The sequence below is a fragment of the Macrobrachium nipponense genome, chromosome 1, assembly GCF_015104395.2.
Source record: "Macrobrachium nipponense isolate FS-2020 chromosome 1, ASM1510439v2, whole genome shotgun sequence".
Lineage (NCBI taxonomy): Eukaryota > Metazoa > Arthropoda > Malacostraca > Decapoda > Palaemonidae > Macrobrachium > Macrobrachium nipponense.
In genome coordinates, this window is record NC_087200.1 from 132,230,895 (window position 1) to 132,251,576 (window position 20,682).

A 20,682-nucleotide genomic window follows, 5' to 3' on the forward strand; every position below is an offset into this window, starting at 1 on the left:
TGCTGATGCTGATGTGGATTTCTGTATTACGTGATACACTGGTTACTCACACATTACCACTTTTGAGTTTTTCAGGCACTGTAATAAAACCGTATTTCCGTTCAGGGGTTAAGGTTTATGTGATACGAAAAGCAAATGCTATTGGATGAACCCAGAGGAACCGAGGCAGGAGTACAAGAAAATATAATCCGAAATAAAGGGGAATAAGAAATGAAAGAGAGGATGCGCCAGAAACAAGACCACCCTTATTCAGTTATGTGGCAATAGAATGCTTACTTCTCTCGAGAAAACTATACGCAAAAGAGCAAAGCACCCACGTGAAGAAATGGAAGCACGAAGCGTGACAAACAATGTAGAAATATAGACTTGCAAAAGATCAAGAGGGAACGTGAGGGTCTTCCCTTTCTAGCGTGGGAATGCTTTGTAGGACTCTGGTTTGGATGAGACGCTTGGAATCAGACAGACGGCAGTCTCACTTCGTGTTCGAGCAGCCTACCTCGCCAGTCGCAGGTCTGTCGTGGATGTGGTTGATGCTCAGCGTTCGTCGCTCCGTTCCGCTGAAAACGTGACTTTTGTTTACATGTGAAATTCACTTTCGTGTGCACTGTGAAGGTTAATGTTTGCTCATTGTTGTCTTTTATGATTGTCGTTTACATAAATGCAGGAGGGGTGAAGTGATTCTGATTATTGTTAAGAGTGAGTTTTTGTCAAGTGATTTCAATGTTTCTTTGTCATCAACGAAGTGGTATTTACAGTGAAAGGTATCAAATAACTGGCAATATAACAGAAGCCTAACAGAAAAAGATATCTAAAATGATGCGTTAAAGCGGAAAATTCCTATACTGAGGAATTCGCATGTAGAAAGCGTAAATGTAAGAAAAATCCCACTCATCGTGTATGAAGATTCATGACCGAAGTGCTCAAAGATTCTTCTTCTTCTTCTTCTTCTTCTTCTTCTTCTTCTTCTTCTTCTGTAGAGGCTGAAGGAAGATTGTCATCATCATCACGATTCTATCAACTGGCTAGGGTACAAATTTAATAAAAGCGTTCAGTTGACACTTAGCAATTACATTACATAAAAAAACAAATTCAAGTTTTCATTATCAGTGACTACCACTGCATTATGGGTTACACGGATGTACGTCTTGCTTTCGCTTTTTTGTCAGAATGTCCAAGTATGCAAACCCAGCCACTGCCCAGCGTCTTCCACTTTCTCCACTTCCAACTAAATCGTCTGAGACCAATGTTCCGCTAATAAGAAAATCCTTATTGTTTTCCTTTTTCTTATGTCTTCAAACTAACAGACGTAAGAGGTATATTTATCGCTTTTTATTTAACGTCAGAACGTTTGACAGTCTGTTACCTTGAACATTAGGAATGGTGTTTCTTACCTAAGGGGTTGCAATGAAATTTCATCTTTTATTTTAAAAGTTGAAGCATTCTTTTATTTGCATCATTTTATGGTAAATTTCTCTTATTCACAGCAGGACGATGTTAATGAGAGCACCAATTAATTTATTCCAGGGCTAATCCCATTTGATCTTCTTATATCACAATTAAAATTTCTTTGATGACAGCTTCACTAATTAATTTCAAAGCTAACTCCATTTAACTCTCGTATTCCTTGAACAAGTACCTGTTGAATGAAAGCACCCCTAATTTAATCCAAAGTTAATTCTATTTGAGATTCCTCTGCCAAATCTCTCGTTAATGACATCACTACTAAGCCATTCCAGAGCTAGTTCCATTTGATGTTCTAGTTCCTCTACCAAAATTCTGGTTGATGACATCGCTACTAATCTATTTCAGACACAATCCCATTCAATCAGTTTATTCGTCTATCAACTCCCTCTTCGATGTCAGATCCACTAACTTATCCTAAACCCATTTCCATTTTATTTTCTTATTTCTCTTAAAGGACAACACCAATATTCTATTCCGTTTCATTCCTCAGTCATTCCTCTTATTAATGACAGCACACTTAAATGGCGTTTAATTCTTTTATGCCTCTGTCAAAACTCCCTTACGCAGAAATAAAAGATAATCCACGAAAACGCAACCGTTACGCAATACCATAAACGCTAGCTTCAGTATCAGATGCCATCCATTGTTCAGAAAATAGAAAGGATTACTTGAAATTCCTGGCAATGTTATGATTCCCTCACAACAAATATGCTGGGAAATGTTTACTTTGTTCGTCTCAACGTGTTCTTATAGATGAATCATATTAAGAATGACTTGGAGAGCGACTTTGGTATGTTAAATGAAACTGCCAAATGTTAAAACGTTTCGTCCAATTAATTCATTCTCCTTCGAGAAAATACTAGATCATGAGATTTTCACATTCGCCGTCAGTAATCGTTAAAAGACCAGAATAAAGTGAATATATATATTTTGCTACAGAGATATTCTTACGTTGCCTCTTAATTTCCAACAGAAAGAGAGAGAGAGAGAGAGAGAGAGAGAGAGAGAGAGAGAGAGAGAGAGAGAGGAGGAGGATGACGTTCGTGTAGAAAATCATCACCCCAAAACTTTCTTAAAATTGTTAGAGAGAATCATGACTTAGTCAGCCAGAATTTATATTCACTTCTCGTTGACTCCATGGCGTGCAGATGCTGAACGTCTTGTTATTCATTATTCACTTTTCTGTCAGCGAATGAGTGTGAGTCACCTGTTCCCCTTTTCATTTGGGTTTCTTATTTGTTCTGGGCTTTCTTTTTCTTCGTTTGGTTATACTTTTTTTTATTTCCCTGTCTTTGACATCACTTTAGCAGTACGGTCTTTTCTTTGACTCCTTTTTTTTTCGAAATTACTGAAATTATCTTGTTATTTTCCCGTCCATCTTCTTTATTACTAAAGCCTGATGTTGCAAAAATATCATGCCTTTAGTGTCTATTGTTGTTGTTCGTAAATAAATTACAATTATAATAGTTAAGAGCCGTGGCATCATTATAATGATAATAATAATAATAATAATAATAATAATAATAATAATAATAATAATAATAATAATAATAATAATTACCCAAACTTACTTGGAAGAATGCATAATTCCATAAGGGTACACAAATTCCTGCTCGTGATGAAAATACTTCTAAAATGTTTATGATTAATCCTCGGAACGTGAAAAACCATCCAAAAAGAGTTTCTTCAAACTTTGGATGTCTCGGTCAGATTCAGAACTGAAAGTGTTCTTCGCATATTTTCCAAAAGATTTCGTAATGTGTTTATTCTTATATTTGCAAATATATTGGCATATAAACATCCAGCCCTCTCCCTCCTTTAAGGCTATATGTTAGGGGGGGCTAAGAATCTCATCCCCTCCCACGTTTAGACTCCAAGGTAGGCACCCCCTGAAGAAGAAAAGGAGGCCAGGTAAAACAGAATCTGGGTCCCGGGCATAGCGGTCGATTTGTAGCCGAATTTCTAAAAAGAAAAAAAAATGCTAGCATGAGTCCTGGCATGTGGCTGATCTTTAAAAATACTTAAGAAAATTTCCCAGATCTAGATTTGGATTCTAACAAGGCACCAGAATCTGAGTCACTACCGCCAGTAAAAGAAGTAAAAGATTTGCCTATTTCCTATTAAAAACTGCAGAATTAACCCGTATATCTGATTTTTCGTTTTCTCTGAAAGCTGGCTATTTTTCTGTCAGTCCTCACATTTTCTGTCCTCCCTCAGATCTTAAAACCTACTGAGGTTAGAGGTCTGCAAATTGGTATGTTGGTCATCCATTCTCTAATCATCAAACATACCAAATTGCAGCCCTCTAGCCTCAGTATTTATTTTTTCTTATCTAAGGTTAAAGTTAGCCATGATCTTGCGTCTGGGGCCGCTTTACGTGCCAACAACACAGGCCACTACAAGGCCGTGGCTGAAAGTTTCATGAGCCGTTGCTGAGTGCTTCATGGACTGTAGCTGAGAGTTTCAGACAGCATTATATGTTGTACAAAAAACTCGATTTTGCAGAGGAAACTTCGGAGCATCTTTTACTTGTTATTCGTACATATACTTTCGTCAGCTAAAAAAAAAAAAACACCATGATAATAGATCTAGAACAATAAGAAAGCCAGCTGAACTAGTGCATAAAACATGAACAGAATCGTCAGAAGTTTCTTCATCAAGGACGGGATCCGGATTGGTATCATAACGGGCCCCAAAACCGGATCAACAGACGTCGACAGACTCGCCTCACCACGAAGGACAATTTATCACCGTGATATTTTCATTACCCTAATGACAGAGAGTCACCTCAGCAGACAGCTGGAAAACTGGCCAAAGCTTGATTTTGGAAGCCAAAGTTATAATGATGTCAGTATGGCATGAGGAACCGTCAGGCTACTTGTAGGACGTCCAGCCTACCTTGTGATGAAGCAATTCATTGCTATAAAAATAAAAAATAAAAACTTATTGCTACAAAACCGTGGTGGAATAAGAGAAAACTAGTTATATACCAGTCTGAGAGAAAGATAAACCTCATAGTTGTTGAAAAGTGAAGGACAAGCGATCGATCATTTCACAATGTTTTGAAGAACCTGCATTAAACAACCCGACTAGATTAACCACAGCCCAAAGAGGCTCAAGAATGACCTACTAGACAAGTATTGTTGAGTGAAAATAATTGGCAGCTATCGTTACCTTGTTGTCAAGGAAGCACAACGGCATGTAAACAGCATATCGTTAGAAATAGCAATTGCAATCATTATAACTATTATACCGTTGTTGGCGGTAGATTCGTAAGTAACGGCATTGTTATGTAATTATCTCTTTTATGACAAATTGGCTGTGACGCTTTAATTACGCCAGGTTAATAGGTAGAATGATTAACAGTTTGTTTCCCGTATCAGTTCATATACTTTGCTTGGATACCGGTTATGCAATTAAGTTCTTGTGTGTGGATATTCAGTATCGTGGTGTATATTTGAATATATGTTAAACCGTGTGAAATAATTTCTTGAAATGTGCACACGTCATCTCTTTTACGTTAGTTTTGCATATTTTCATTCTCCTAACCTTATAGTATAGTCTCTAATGATACATTTCTAAGAATTGGGAATATGAACTCAGCAAGTATTCAGGGACAAACAAAAAGGGTGTCGGTATCTGCTGAAAATCCAGTGTCCGTCGACTGATAAAATAAATAGTCTAGGTATGATTCCCGTGAATAAACTGGTGTAACAACGTATATAAAGTACATTAGGAAGCCCGTATTCATGTGTCAGTATATATTAAGTAATTCATTGTATTTAATTAATTACATCACAGATAAAAAAAAGTACACACAAAATCTCATAAGATACCTGCCAGAGTGTTTGCACTCCGGATCTCTCGGAGTGCGACCTAAACCAGTCCAGAGTGCAGAGTCACTCCAATTAAGAATGGCCTTTCCTCCTCTTTGTCCAAAAAATGAGAATCATTGCTCCCACTGGCGTGGAATAACTGTTAGGCATTCTTTTTTTCTTTCTTTTTTTTACTATCATCATCTGTTACATGAATTTTCCTGACAGTTGCAGTATGTCACTTGTGTTGTCTAGTCTCTTATTAGTGTAATCTCAGTGTTATTTTTGTCTCCTGGTTGTAGCTATACTCCAATTCGTCTGTCATAAACAATGATGGTGTGTGTTACAGTGCTACGTAAATAATCAGATCAGAAAAATACATCGGAAACCCGGTTACAAAAACCTGATGTTCGCGTTACATCATGAAATTAATGGTCTGACCAACATATGTCTGCTGCTTTTATAAGAGAATGACGCACAAGTGCAATCTGTTATACGTAACCTTGTACAAGCGTAACAACTGTGATTGTCAGATTTGACAGTACCGACAACATTTCAGAAAACACCAAGTCTGTGACCCTGTGACCGTCTAAAGGACTCTACCCACTAAGGGCCTTGAACCAGCAGATGGCAAACCGCTCATGACTTGCAGAAGAGGCAACGAGTGTGTGAAATATCAAAATCCTATCGACCCATGACTATGCAGCCCAGACTGCGGGGCAATGAATTTAATGCCATCGAGAAGAAGCGGAGGTGGTTTATCTGCATCTCTAGAACGTGGCTACAGAGAAGCCGCCTATAATGGAAGAGGGTTCCAGCACAAAAATGCGGCGGCTCTGGCACTTTGGGTCGTCTCCGTCTTCTGCTGCGTTCCTGTCGATGCCCTCATCAACTACAAGTCCTGTAAGTAGGCGATGGAAATTTTTGTTTCGTGTTATTAGAATGGGAAGCATTACGCAATCTGTGTGATCTTGTTTATGTGTGGTTTCGTTCGTCACAACTTCAAAGGTCAGTTATGGTAAAATTGTGTAAAAGAGCATAAAGTTAAATAATTTAGTTGTCATCTCATATAATTTAGTTATCAGTATAAAATAATTTTCATTACACGAACAAACATATACTCATAACAAAACTACAACATATATTATATATATATATATATATATATATGGATATATCTATATATATATATATATTATATATATATATATATATATATATATATATAAACAATGTTACGAAGTGCCAAGTATCTGGTTACTACACTTACCATTCTTCAATTAATGTTACCTCACAAAAGCCAGACACCTGAACCCTCATAACACGTTTAAACGACTGAATACTCTAAAGGCAACAGTGATCCCTTAACACTTACCAGTATTGCAGAAAATCAGACTAAGTTCATCAAAACAGGTGTGAGGTAATCTTGTAAGTAATTAAATTAATCAAAGGGCATCACTCCATCAACAACTTTAAAAGTCTAAGTATTTCCCTGATTTCAGAAGTCTAAGTACTTCCCTGGTTCTAAGTCACTTCAAGTAAATTGAAGGAAAGCAAATCAATTACCACTCTATGTTTCTACCTAACATAAATATAATCAAAATCAAATATACTGGTATAAATGAAAACACTTATAAAAATTTTAAATACAAAAATTTATTATTAAACTCAAAAATTATAAGTGAAATTCACAATATCAGGGAAAATTACTGTTACTTGAAAACAAAGTAAAGTTTAATTAATTCTTGAATCAAATTAAGTAAATTTAAATCAAAATTAATTTATCACAAAATTCAAGAAAACTAATTCATTCAAAATTCAAAAGTGTTAGGCAATACTTGAAAATTTGAAGTTAATTCACAAGTGTTAAACAACAACAAAACTTGAAAATAATTCTAAGTAAATGCAAATTAATTCACAAGTGTTAAATTTAATCAAATGTGCAATGATTAAGCAATGAAAATAACTAAGTCAATTACATTGTGAATGCAAATGAAAATATAAAATAAAAAAGACACACTTCAATAAGAAAATGAACAAGTGCACAAACAGTGGAACAAACACAAACACAAAAAAAAAAAAAATTCGCAATGTGTAAATGTGTAAATCTTTTCACTCAAAACATTATAACCATCAGTTTTTACCAAACCTTCATAACCACCTGTTATTAGTTATTAGTTAACCAAACATCATAACCATTAAATATTAGTTATTAGTTAATCACTGTTCCTAACAATTATTAGTTATTAATTGTTACCTAACCGTTATTAGTTGTAACTAATAAAAATATAACACACTTTACCTTGGTATACCAATTTCTTTCTTTCTTGCTGCAGCTTGTATCACACTTCCACAAAAACCAGGCGCCGTTACGAAATAATGTTTGTTCAGATTCCACAAAAGAAATTAAATAACACTAAATAAACTCTAAGAAATATCATATATGAAATTCTAAGTTACGAGTGACCAATTTACGTTACGTTAATATAATCTCAATTATGTCGAGTGTGAGAGAGAGAGAGAGAGAGAGAGAGAGAGAGAGAGAGAGAGAGAGCGAGAGAGATGTTAATGCCTCGAGGTTCTATGATAGAATGAAATCTTCTTCCCTTGCGAAAACTGGACTGAGATGACAAAAAACGTATTTGGCACGAATGCTTCCAGTAGCTTCAAAATCTGACGCAATCTTCATAAAGAAATGTGCAGTATGCACGTGGTTTTGTTCAAAGATAAACGTGTACGAGTCCAGTCTGTTAAAAAAAAAAGGCGTACTCTACTCGATCGAAACGGAGGCTGAGCGACAATTAAGATTGACATGTTTTGATAACAACGCAAGACTTGAGCTCGCTATCAAACGTGTTGATAGAATAGGAAAGCAAACGGATCTCGCAGACCCTCTAATCTTACAGTGTTCCCTCTAATCTTACAATGTTGACATAAAAGTTAAACATCCGTAGTTTCGAACAGACAAAGAAGATCTCTCTCTTTTTACGTTATATATATTCTTTTACAACATGTAATGCGAAATCTGAACACACATTTTAAAACATCCTATTCTAAGCTATCAAGGAATCTGAAAAATTGTTACACAATCTACATGACACTTCAAAGAGGGGAAACATGCATTTTGAAAGTAGCAATATATAATATATATATATATATATAATATATATATATATATATATATATATATATATATATATATATTGGGTTCCTTGGCGGTCACCCATCTAAGATTTGAGTCTAACTTGTGTGCGCCTATCTCTCACCGACCATGGTTTTGCTTACCGATTTTTCATCTTCAGTTGTCTGTGTAAAAATATATTTCTCTTGTTAGGATACTTATGTTGTAATTTAATTCAATATGCACATAAAAGCAAATTCATGAACATAAAATGTAAAAACTATGAGCCGAGTTAAGTCAAATGCTCGAGTATCTGTACTTTACAACCAAAAAATATTCCCTTTAAATAAGGTGGTAGATATCTCTAAATATTTATATTAACATACAGTACTTTAAAATTTTCTTTTCTTCAGTTAAATGCTTTCCTCTACTTACGCCAGGTATGGTCCACTAGATTATAATGGAAAGCTTAAAAAAATTATTTTTATGATTCTCAATTTAGAAATTCTGTATCTGTAGTTGTTTTTTACCATCATTTTGACTATCAGGGGTACAAAGAGTATTTCTACACTGAGGTTTGACTCCGTTTAGCCATCCTTTTTTTCTTTCTTTCTTCCTTTCTTTCTTTCAGTCTTCATCTAAAAACCCTGGTGGACAGAGTCATGATACTAAAACCTAGGAGGGCTACAGAGAAAGACAGATTATAGAAGCTGATAAACAAATAAATATGAGGGCATAGAGAATAAATCCATACACCTGAATTCAGGAGACATCAGAGCAGGAATGAATTTGCTTGACCTCAAATAAATCCATCAGATTTGCTTAGATAATTTATTAAAATATAGTGCTGCTTACTGCCAACACACAGAGGATCTCATTACAGACCTATTCATTTTCTTCGGCAGGGCGCAGAAGCGAATCTGTAACAAAAATCTTTAGAATAAATTCTTACAAGAGGAATCTTCAGTTAAACGACACCGTGAAAAGGGTGAAATTTCTCTTTTGTCGTAGAAGAATTCCGAGTCTCTCTTCTTCCCCCAAAAGAAAATAATGAATGGTTGTAAGGTCAAGGGACGCTTTCCAAGGAACCCAAAATGAGAGCTGACAAAAACAATAGACACGTAAAGCAGAGAAACGCCTTTTCTTTTTCTTTTGTATTGCAGTCGTCGAAGAGTGTGGTAGGGAATAGAAGTTTTCGTTGGCATTGTTTCTCAGAATATGTTTACATAAATCTCTCAGCGTATAATAGAATTGGTAATTATATGACTTGCGGAATGATCTGTATTGTTTTCTACAAATTATATAATCAGTATTCAACAGTTGCTTGTAAATAGTCCAAAATAAGATAATGGGTACAAACAATTTGTTGTAAAAATTTGTTGAGCAAATCACCTGTACATGTTCCTGTTAGAGCGTTAGAGCGAAGATATTCAGAATATGTTATCTTTCTTTTTTTATCTAGAAGTGTGACACTAATTATAAATGAGCTTATCAAAAGCAAAATAGTTTTGGGGATAATTTCAATATGCAAATATTTTGAACAGGATCTCTAGATAATTTGGAAAAGCATCCAAAGGACAATCTTACTAAACAAAATATTCGTAGTCAGATATTCACATAATTAGTTTTACTGTTATTAACATGGAGTGTCTGCGTCATAAATCAGGGATATTAATCAAGGAAATGCATTGTAACATAATGTATTAGATATGTTATGAGTACAATACCGTAGTATAATTACCTCAACGTTTCCGCGGAACTTATTTACACTAGTTACCTTAGAAAGTTATAATGCATATAATCAGGCTGGATTTTGAGCTTCCATTTCCTGTGTCTGAGGATAATGTGCGACGCCTAAAAACGTTGTGTTCTCACTTGGTATAGAACTTGCTGTTGCCGCTTTCACATGTGCTTGCTTAGCCAGTCTAACCATGCAATTTACTGACAAAGCAACAGTGACACTGGGAGTATTAGCATAAATAAAGCAGGGCGTATACTTACAATGAATTGTTTGTGCTTTCTAATTCATGTAAATAGCTTTAGCTCTTCAATACGATTTGAAATACATTCTCTTAAGTGGTAAGTATTGAGCCTCGCACAACGGTACCAAAGGTTCAATATTGCACAGGGATTCGGCATGTATCCTGTTCCTATCAATTTTACCCCAGCACTTTAAACCTCCTAAACCATAAATGGCTCAGTTTTGAATTTGGTGGTTAAAAATTTGATTGTCTGGATTACGCCCTTTCGAAAATGAGCAAGCGAGATCGTCAACGTAATGATTCTGTGTGATCAGGCCGTCTTCTCAGACTTGTTTTAAAAACAGTAATGCACACAAAGGACATAACCACTCATGGAAACAATAAGAGCCATCTCTTCTTAAGAATACAAAGGAGAAGAAATAAACAAATCTTATTCGGGCGTAAACGTTGTACCTCCAACTTCCAAACAGAATTAATATGACCCTCTTCTCTCTCTCTCTCTCTCTTTTCCTCTCTCTCTCTCTCTCTCTCTCTCTCTCTCTCTCTCTCTCTCTCTCCCTCCCCAATATATATATATATATATAATATATATATCTATATATATAATTATATAATTAATATATATATATTATATATATGATATATATATATCAATTCAGGAATGTCGAAGACACATGGATGTTTTTAAGAGATTTATTCATAGAGAAACGTTTCGCACATGACTATGTGCATCATCAGTCTGAAAATGACAAAATAATAACATTAAAAATACTAAAAATACACAGGATTCTTAAAATGACAATTAAAAACATTAAAAGACTAAAATTAGAGGCAAAGTAAAAACAACTGCTGTTACACCAAACTTCAGGTACAGAGGAAGAAGATAGAATGACCAAAGAAGGAACAACAACAAATATATATATATGTATATATATATATATTATATATATATATATATATATATATATATATATTTATATATATATTTTTTTTCTGATTCACATTGGGACCGAACCCGGTCTTTCAAATGAGAGGACGACCCGGCCTCTCATTGTAAATAAAGACGGGGTTCGGTCCCGATGTGTATCAGATATTCATTATATATATATATATATATATATAGATATATATATATATATATAATATATATACATATATATATATCATATATATATATATTATATATAATAATATATATATATATATATTATATATATATACATATATATATTTATTAATATATTTATATATTTATACATGTATATGTAATTGTAATAGCTAGCCAGAATGCCCTCTCAACTTCTCGAATTCTTTGAACCCTTTTGGATCCCCTTGTCACTACAAGCCTTAAAATCCAAGTGCAAGAAATATAAAGAAATTATGATGTCTGGTAGTCGGAAACGAACCCAGGTCTCTTTATCACGACGAAGCACGTTGCCGTGATGCAAGAAATATAAAGAAATTCTGATGTGCAGTAGCGGGAAACGAACCCAGGTTACCATAATCACGACGAGGTCAGGACCTCATCGTGATTATGGTAACCCAGGTCCGTTTCCCGCTACTGGCCGTCATAAGTTCTTCATATTTCTTGCACTTGGATCTCAAGGCTTGTAGTGACAAGCGTATCCAAAATAACGCGAGGAATTCGAGAAGTTAAGAGGCCATTATGGCTATTACTATTACATATGTATCTGGTAAAAAGTGACTAACAGATTCTACACACACACACACACACACATATATAAGCTCCCGTGAAATGTAGTAAAGTAGCAGAGGACAATATTTCAATGACTCCTGATACAATAAAAGGAATGACAAGTTTTTCCTTATGCTTGGTTAAACAACACACTGGATTCTTATAGTATTACCAAAAGAGATTAAGGCACTGTATGTTCAGGGTAATTCACTATAATAACTAAAGTCCTAATTTAGCATTCAGGGCCAGAATTTTATCGCGAAGAAGATACGAATTTTTAGTGCATCGTTTGTCGATATTTTGCATTAGGTATTTGACTTCTTTGAGTCTTTTTTTGTGTTCATTTTCGCTAAGTTATAACCCATACTGCAAATTTTCATTGTTACTTATTTTCATTCACATCTATGGGTGAAAGTACGCAACCTGGAGCTAGGTAGCAAATAAAAAAAAGAAAAAAGAAAATGGGGTAGGTACTTCCTGCTGTTTGAGTTGTAGTACGGCACGACTAGTTTCCGGAATCTCTAAATAGAAAAATGAAAAGTGAGACTTCGCACAGTACCACCCTGTGTCTTACTGTTATCTGGAACGTATACAGTAACAACGCTCGCGGGGAATGTTTGATAGCAGTCCCGGATCAAACCCTAGGGTGAAAAGACAGTCTCCCTCCGGTCTTATTTCTCGTTAGTCGTCATTTTTTGCGAATGCGCGTCCGGGAAATGATTATGTGCGAGTGATTTGTACCCGACTTTGCTGAATTCATGTTGGAATCCGCGGCAAGACACATCGCCAGTGCTTGTGTACCCTCAGACTTTGCCAATTGCAGAATTTTCGATACTATTGCCTGAGGCTTGACAGACTATCGGTACTTTTCATATAGATGAAACTTCGGTGATTCGGTAAAACCTGAGTTTCCTATGTCCAGCGGGGAAATCTGGACGGACTGCGTGCTGATAAAGTGTTGTTCAGGGAATTATGTTTTAATGCCTGATGAGAGAAAGTGAAGAAAATTAGAGTGAATTATGAACAGGAGGGTAATGAATATAAAAACTGCAAGCAATCTGCTTTATATAAACGCAAAGGATTGCTCGTTCTCGTTCCGTGAAATTATTGGTTGTAAAGATAGATGATCTCAGTTAATTGAAGATCACCTTTTTTTTAAATACTGAAAGAAAATTTGGCAGTTTTCACACAGATACTGAGTTATTAAAGGCTCCGCTCGTATCATTATAATTATTGCAGTTGTTGTCTTTGCTTTCACAATCAGTCTTATCATCTCATCATCATTATCTGCAAATTAGACTGCCTTTAATGTTACGCTAAAAGCGACGAAGCAGAACACGATCACAAAATCTAGATCAACTTTCATTACTTGATCAGACACATGTTGCCGATGAAAGCTTTAATGCAACCCTCTTCATTAAGCATTCCCCGCGTTATAATGTGTCATGTTTAAGTCGAGTGCTCTCTGAGCAACAAAATAGCTTCATGAAGGCGTTATAGGAAGGGAATCTTAGGGCCGAACCGGGAAAAAATTTGTAACCATATAATTCCTTCACCAATGTGTTCTGATAGGTGCCTAGTATTACCAAAAAAAGAAAAAAAACTAACGTCCGGGACCCCTAGCAAAATTTTCAAGGGCTAAAAACGCCCCCAAATTGCTATTTCTTTTTTACATTTTCGCGCTATAATCCTAAACTACGTATTTATCGAGAACATTATTATATACGAAATTAAAGTAGATACAATTACCTTTCTAATGATATATAATGATGTATACTTTGCTTTTCCAGTATAGTACCTATGATTCAACAAAGGTTGATGTTAACTTTTTGAATGGGAATTTTCTGAAAACATTTTCGTTACACTATTAAAATATAACAGATTTTCTATATAATGGTGTATAATAATATATATCTTACTCAATTTGTGAGGGTGGCAAAGATCGAAAAGGGTTCCCAATTAAACTTCATATAGGAAGGGAATCTAAGGGTCGAACCGGGAAAATATTTGTAACCAAATAATTCCTTCACCAATGTGTTCTGATAAGTCAGTAGTATTAAAAAAAAAAAAAAAAAAAAAAAAAACGTCCGGGAACCATAGCAAAATTTTTAAGGGGAACAAACCAACATTTTCGCGTTATACTCCTAAAACATGCATTTTATCGAAAACATTATTATATACGACATTAAAGTAGATTAAGTTACCTTTCTGATGATATCTAATGAGGTATACTTTGTGGTATTAGTATAGCACCTATGATTCGACAAAGGCTGATGCTAAAATCCTGAAAATGCCTTTTTTTTCCGAATTTTGTCTTTCAACTTTTTTAATTGGCATTTTCTAAAAACAGCTTCGCTGCACTATTAATATATAACATGGTCTCTATACATTGTCTGTATGATGGTGTATAATAATGTATATTTTACTCAATTTGTGAAGGTGGTACTGCGCGGTTTTGAAAGTGTCCCAATGAAGTTCCATAAGTACGCTACTTTCCTGTTCGATATATGAGATAAATCAAAACGTTTTCTGCACTTGAAGTAACAACTGATATGAATAAGATGATAGTCATTTTGACCATAGCAATTTCTTTCTTAGATTAGAAATTGTCTCATTTTCTATGACCCGACCTGACCGGGCCGTAACAATTTTTTCAAACGCTTCGTAGATGAATAAATTGTAAACACAATGGTGTAAACCAGTGTATATTGTAACCGATTAGTAGGCTATGTATTGTATGTCTGGTGAAATTCGGAAAAAGGTTACATATGAAACTGAAACTCTAGTCGCTTTCAGCATATGTGCAAAATCGTGCATTTTCAGATTTTCTATGAAACTCTGAAACTCTAGTCGCTTAGAGCATATGTGCAAAATCGCGCATTTTCAGATTTTCTAATGTAACCTTCTTCTGAATTTCACCAGATATAATTCATACATATCCCACTAATCGTGTACAATATACATTGGTTTACACCATTACGTATACAATTTATTCATCTACAAAGAAAAAAGTTGTTTTTTGTCAAAATGCATTTTTAATTTGAAGCGTTTGCAAAAATTGTTACAGCCGGATCAGGTCGGGCCATAGCAAATAAGACGATACATCCTAGTTACCTTAAGAATTCGCTATGGTCAAAAGATTACTATTAATTGTTATTTCAAGTGCGGAACAAGTTTTGATTTATCTCGTATATCGAAAGTGAAAGAAGCGTACTTATGGAACTTCTTTGGAAACATTTTCAAAACCGCGCAGTACCACCTCGCAAATTAAGTAAAATATACATCATTATACAGACAATTTATAGAGACAATGTTATATATTAATAATGCGGCTAAGCTGTTTTTAGAAAATACCCATTAACAAATTTGAAAGGCCATATTCGGGGAAAAAATTCCTTTTCAGGATTTTAAAATCACCTTTGTCGAATCGTAGGTGCTATACTAATACCACAAAGTATACATCATTATATATCATTAAAAAGGTAATTTAATCTACTACAAATTCGTATATAATAACGATTTTTTTTATAAAATGCATCCTTTATGAGTATAACACAAAATGTAAACAAAATAGCGATTTCTGGGGGGTTTTTGCCCCATCTAAAAATTTTGCTTTGGGCCCGGACGTTATGGGTTTTTTGGTAATACTAGGAATTTTCCATCACCCTTTGTTGAATCATAGGTACTATACTAGCAAAAAAAAAGGCATACATCATTATATATTATTAGAAAGGTAATTATATCTATTGTAATTTCGTATATAATAATGTCCTCGATAAATTGCATAGTTGAGGAGTATAACGCAAAAATGTAGAAAAAAATCGCGATTTCGGGGCGTGTTTTTGCCACCTAGAAATTTAGCTAGGGGACCAGGATGTTAGGTTTTTTAGGGGGGCAAAGTGAGGTAATACTAGGGACCTGTCAGAACACATTGGTGAAGGAATTAATTGGTTACAAATTTTCTCCCGGTTCGGCTATTTCTGATGCTAAAATTCCTTTACTATTATTGACTATGAAGGCGTAATCTTGCGTTTAGGAGACATTCAAGCAATTGTGATATCTCTCGTAAAAAGAAAGATTCAGCTTTCAGTTTCTCAGATATACTGAAGAAATTACATGCTAAAACTTATAGTCGCGAGACGGCATTATTGTTTTCACGTACTGGAAGTTTTTCACGCTATGGAAATGATAACAGTTTTTATTCCGAATTTTTTGTGCTATCCAGAAATCCTTTGCCTCACGCTTTAGAATGTTTGTCATCGTTTATTAACTGTCTCTTTTGTATCAGGGAATCAGTAAATTATAAATAATTTCTCCTTTTTCATTTAGTTAACAGGGAAAAGACAAGGATCATGTCAAGATTAATGAACTCACTACTTTCAAAGACAATATCATACAATATATATACATACATACATACATACATATATATATATATATATATATATATATATATGTATGTATATATACATATATATATAAATGTATGTGTGTGTGTATGTGTAAATGTAATAGCCACAATGCCTTCTTAACTTTGAGAAGTTAAGAGTGCATTTTGGCTATTACATTTGCATATGTATTTGGTAAAAATGTCCAGTACATTCTGCACACACACACATGTGTATATATATATATATATATATATATATATATATATATATATATATATATATATATATATATCAAATCAAAGAGGTATGATATTGTCTTGAAAAATAATGGGTTCGCTAATCTTGACTTGATCGAAAAGAAAACCTGGATTTTGAATATTAAATGCGTGTTCACAGTGAATAACGCACATACGTATACTTATGTAATACATGATGATTGCCTTCTTATTAAGACTATCTTGAATTACATTTTTTCCATATGAAAAGCCTTTTTTTAGTAACAAACTGTTTTTCCCACTACGTGAATTTTACATACCTAATTCTTGACGTCTGATTTTTTAAAGAAAATCTTATGAATAGCTGATGAATAATTTAACCCTAGTTGATAAGTATTACCTCGTCGATGACCTCTTGTTTTCATGCTGTATATTTCGAAGGAGTAATACACACTTACGTCTTCTGTTTTTCTCTCTTCGTCTCTCTTCTACTCTCCACAGTATCTACGATCCGCAACATTCATCTAACAACGAGGAACTCATAGCTTGAGTCAAGGCAGAATTGATGTTTACAGAAAACGCCTATATCATCCTTCCTCTTCCTGTTCTGGAATCGAACGCTAGACGCTCAGTTTTTGGGTTGAGGGTGTATCAACGAGAGAGAGAGAGAGAGAGCGAGAGAGAGAGAGAATATTATTATTCAACCATCATACCATTCCCATAAGTAATTTCGGGAATTTGTAAAAGGCGTGAACACAATCGCAAAAATGTTCGTGAATTGTCCGTATGAAGACTGAAATTTCATCATTCACATTTTCCTTGTAGTGCCAACGACAGAGACTGTTTATTTAATTACTATCTGCCTGCATGATACATATTTCCCTAACTCAGTGTGAGAATATGATCTCTTACTCTTATGTCTAAAAATTTCGATAGTTCAACTAATTACAATGAAGTTTATTACAAAAATAGAGAGGGGTGAAGGTCTTTATACACTTGTATCGTTACTACATTTTTTGAATGTTGATTTCTATGGCTCCTAAAAAATTTACATACTTCGTTTATGGTCTCCTAGGCTAATGTAACACATTGCCTGATGTTTGATATGTCTTAGTATGAGGAAGAAAAATGACAGCATTTCAACTGCTGAACACTGCGACCTTTCTCGAAATTTAGAATTTCGTATCTCACGCTCGCCGTCCAAGCCATCACTTGAGACATACTTCAACATCATATGTCTTCTATTGAATTTCAGTATTGTTTGATTCCCATCTATTTCACAAGGACAAGTTCTGGGGAACGATAGTTGAGGTGTTTACCAAGAAGATGAGTGGTAGTTGTTTTCAAAATTAATCAAGGGGGAGGTATCGGTAAACAGGATGATCAGTGACTATCATTGCCATTATTCGAGTACAAGTGGTCATAGACTCAAGGTTTATTAAAGCCATGTGAATTACGTAGTTTTAAGACGATAGTCTCGCCATAGAAAGTTGTGAAAATAGTGTCGTTTACTGGAGTGTAATATTGTATTTGCGAAAAACGAAATTGTCTCTGAGTGACTTTAGAGCAAAGGTGTGAGCACATATACGTGAATATGTCGACAATTCTTTTTTTTTATTTTTACTTAATGAGTATGGGTAGCCACCAGGCATTTGATATATACACTGGATTAAAGATTGTAGGTAGCCTCACCTGTGAGTCTCCTAGGCACTGCTCTAACCTATCCTAACCTAACCTAGCCTTGCTTATTGTAAGTCGAATATCCATGCGCAGGTATGTCCGGGATAAGAAATTGAGCCCATATTTTTTCCATTTTTCTCAATTTGTTTTTATTTGGCTATTTATGCGTTAACGCATTTCCACTTTCACCTATTTGTCCACATATCTAAATTGCTTATCCACCTATCTGGCTTTTCAGTCTGTGGCGAATCAGCGTACAGCCATCGCTTCTACATGCGCATCGTAGGAGGCCGCAGCGTCGTCAAAGGAGAATGGCCTTGGCAGGTGGCTCTCCAGCAGAAGGACCCTTACAGTGGCAAAGGACTCGACCAGCACTGCGGAGGAACGCTTATTCATCCATCCTGGATCCTTACAGCCGCGCATTGCATCATAGAGTAAGTGTGGGGATTTTTTTTTTTTCACTTTCGCTTTCTAAGATTCCCGCAATCTGCCTTATTTCAAAAGTTAGGCAAATTCGTAGCTACTGCTTCGTTGGGACGAATTAATTTAAACATCCCGGCCTAGAAAGGGTAACTATTGGCCCACCCCGTCGGCCCTGGGTTTAAAAATTGTTGAGATTACCTGAATGTAATGGAACTACTTCTATTTTTCATGTAACAAGATACTTTACTGTGTTTGTTATTCGACTTGCAGATATGATGACGAAGATTATTTACATTAAAGTGTTGAATAGAGGCAAGCTTATTAAATGGTAACATAGCAAATAAGAGATGCTCTCAGTTATTCTTATACCAAATGATTAAAATATACCAAATGACTAAAATTTTCCAGTCCCATCTTCAAGTTCGCCTTGCCACCCCCATTCTGGACAGTGAGGGTGGGGGAAGTCAGCTTATCCGTCGAAACCCAGAAGTCTTACCCAGTGTCGAAAATCATAACTCATAAGGTACGTGATTATTACGCGAAGGGTTCGTTAAAATGAATTACTTATTTCATTTTTTATAAAAAGAAAACTATAAAGGACAACTTTGTTTCATGGTTGTACGATTAAGTACTTTATAAACAGATGATGTAAAAAAGTGACATTTAAGAAAATTCTGGTTCAACTATCTGATAAAGATTCAGCATTAGAAATCGCTACATGACAAGTGGAATAGCTGAGCAATTTAGGCGAATATACCTAAGTGTGTACTCCACATGAAGGTGGTGCTAATGAGTGTCCTTCCTTCCTTCCTTCCTTCCTTTTGAAGGATTTATCTTGTGGAACCGCAAAGTACTCGACCATTTGCCATAACAAATAGCTTTGTAAATCATGCGAGGTAATTCTGATAACATGTGAAGTGTACTTGCAATACCTGTCATAGTCATGTTAGTTTACAAAGTGCAATGTGGATAGATATCATTTTATAAGACAATGTTGATGAAACTAATGTTCTAATTGACAGAGACTGGAAACTCACAGTCTCTCTCGAGAGTTCACATAAGCAGGATATACATATGTTCCACTTCTCCTTAAAGACGTATCCCTCAGGAGAGGTGGACATAGATCCTTCCCGTGTGAACTCTCGAGAGAGACTGAGAGTTTCCCGCCCTGTCATTGGCTTATCAACAGCCAATCAGGAGTGTCGTAAGGGACTGACCTAGACATCAAATGCACGGCTAATGTGAATCTACTATAGTATGTTTAGAAGCTAGTGCAACACATTTAGGTGTGTGAGAGAGAGAGAGAATGCCATCCTTATTCATATGACTTACATATTCCAGCTCTTTGACCCAAAGACCTGGGACAATGACATCGCTCTGGTGAAACTAAGGGTACCACTGGATCTGGAAGAACACGCTGGGATGGTCAACACCATCTGCCTGCCTTCCAGAAACATGACTTTCGTTGGCCTCCAATGTTCAGTAACGGGATGGGGAAGAACCAAGGCACGTAAGTATCGTATTATTTTTATGGCTTTTCACGGAAAGGTTAAGTAGTTAACCTAGCCTAGCTTGAATCGTAGGCTCAGTTTTCCTCATGCTAAGACTCCAGGGACAATAATGAAGAGAAAAGAATATAACGAAGGGAAAATGTGTGGTCTATATCTGTGAAAGTTACAGAAAAGACGATTTATGAGACTGGAGGAATACGGAAGCAACAGAGTGTTAGAGCTTAGAGATGTAGAAGTCCAGAAAATGCAAACAGTCATACGAAGATTGGTGATTTCGATAGATAAAAGTGGGGTGCGATGGTCGCAAATGAGAGGAGGAGGTCCTCTTCATGGTCAAGTGCGAAAATGCTATTCACTTGCATCTTCTATTTTGTATGAGAAGAA

The 20,682-nt window shown here is 35.4% G+C and overlaps 1 protein-coding gene across 2 annotated transcripts in view; it reads left to right on the forward strand.

The window, feature by feature from the left end:
* Positions 1-401: 401 nt before the first annotated feature.
* LOC135219642 (transmembrane protease serine 3-like) overlaps positions 402-20,682 on the forward strand; it is a 27,964-nt gene continuing 7,683 nt past the window's right edge. The window contains exons 1-5 of one of the 2 annotated variants that reach the window (XM_064256569.1): positions 402-612; positions 5,582-6,182; positions 18,603-18,798; positions 19,196-19,310; positions 20,129-20,297. In XM_064256569.1, coding sequence (XP_064112639.1) covers positions 6,002-6,182; positions 18,603-18,798; positions 19,196-19,310; positions 20,129-20,297 — 661 coding nt within the window. In that variant the 5' untranslated portion in view covers positions 402-612; positions 5,582-6,001. The remainder of the gene's footprint in view (positions 613-5,581; positions 6,183-18,602; positions 18,799-19,195; positions 19,311-20,128; positions 20,298-20,682) is intronic. The other variant, XM_064256570.1, reaches the window with a different exon arrangement.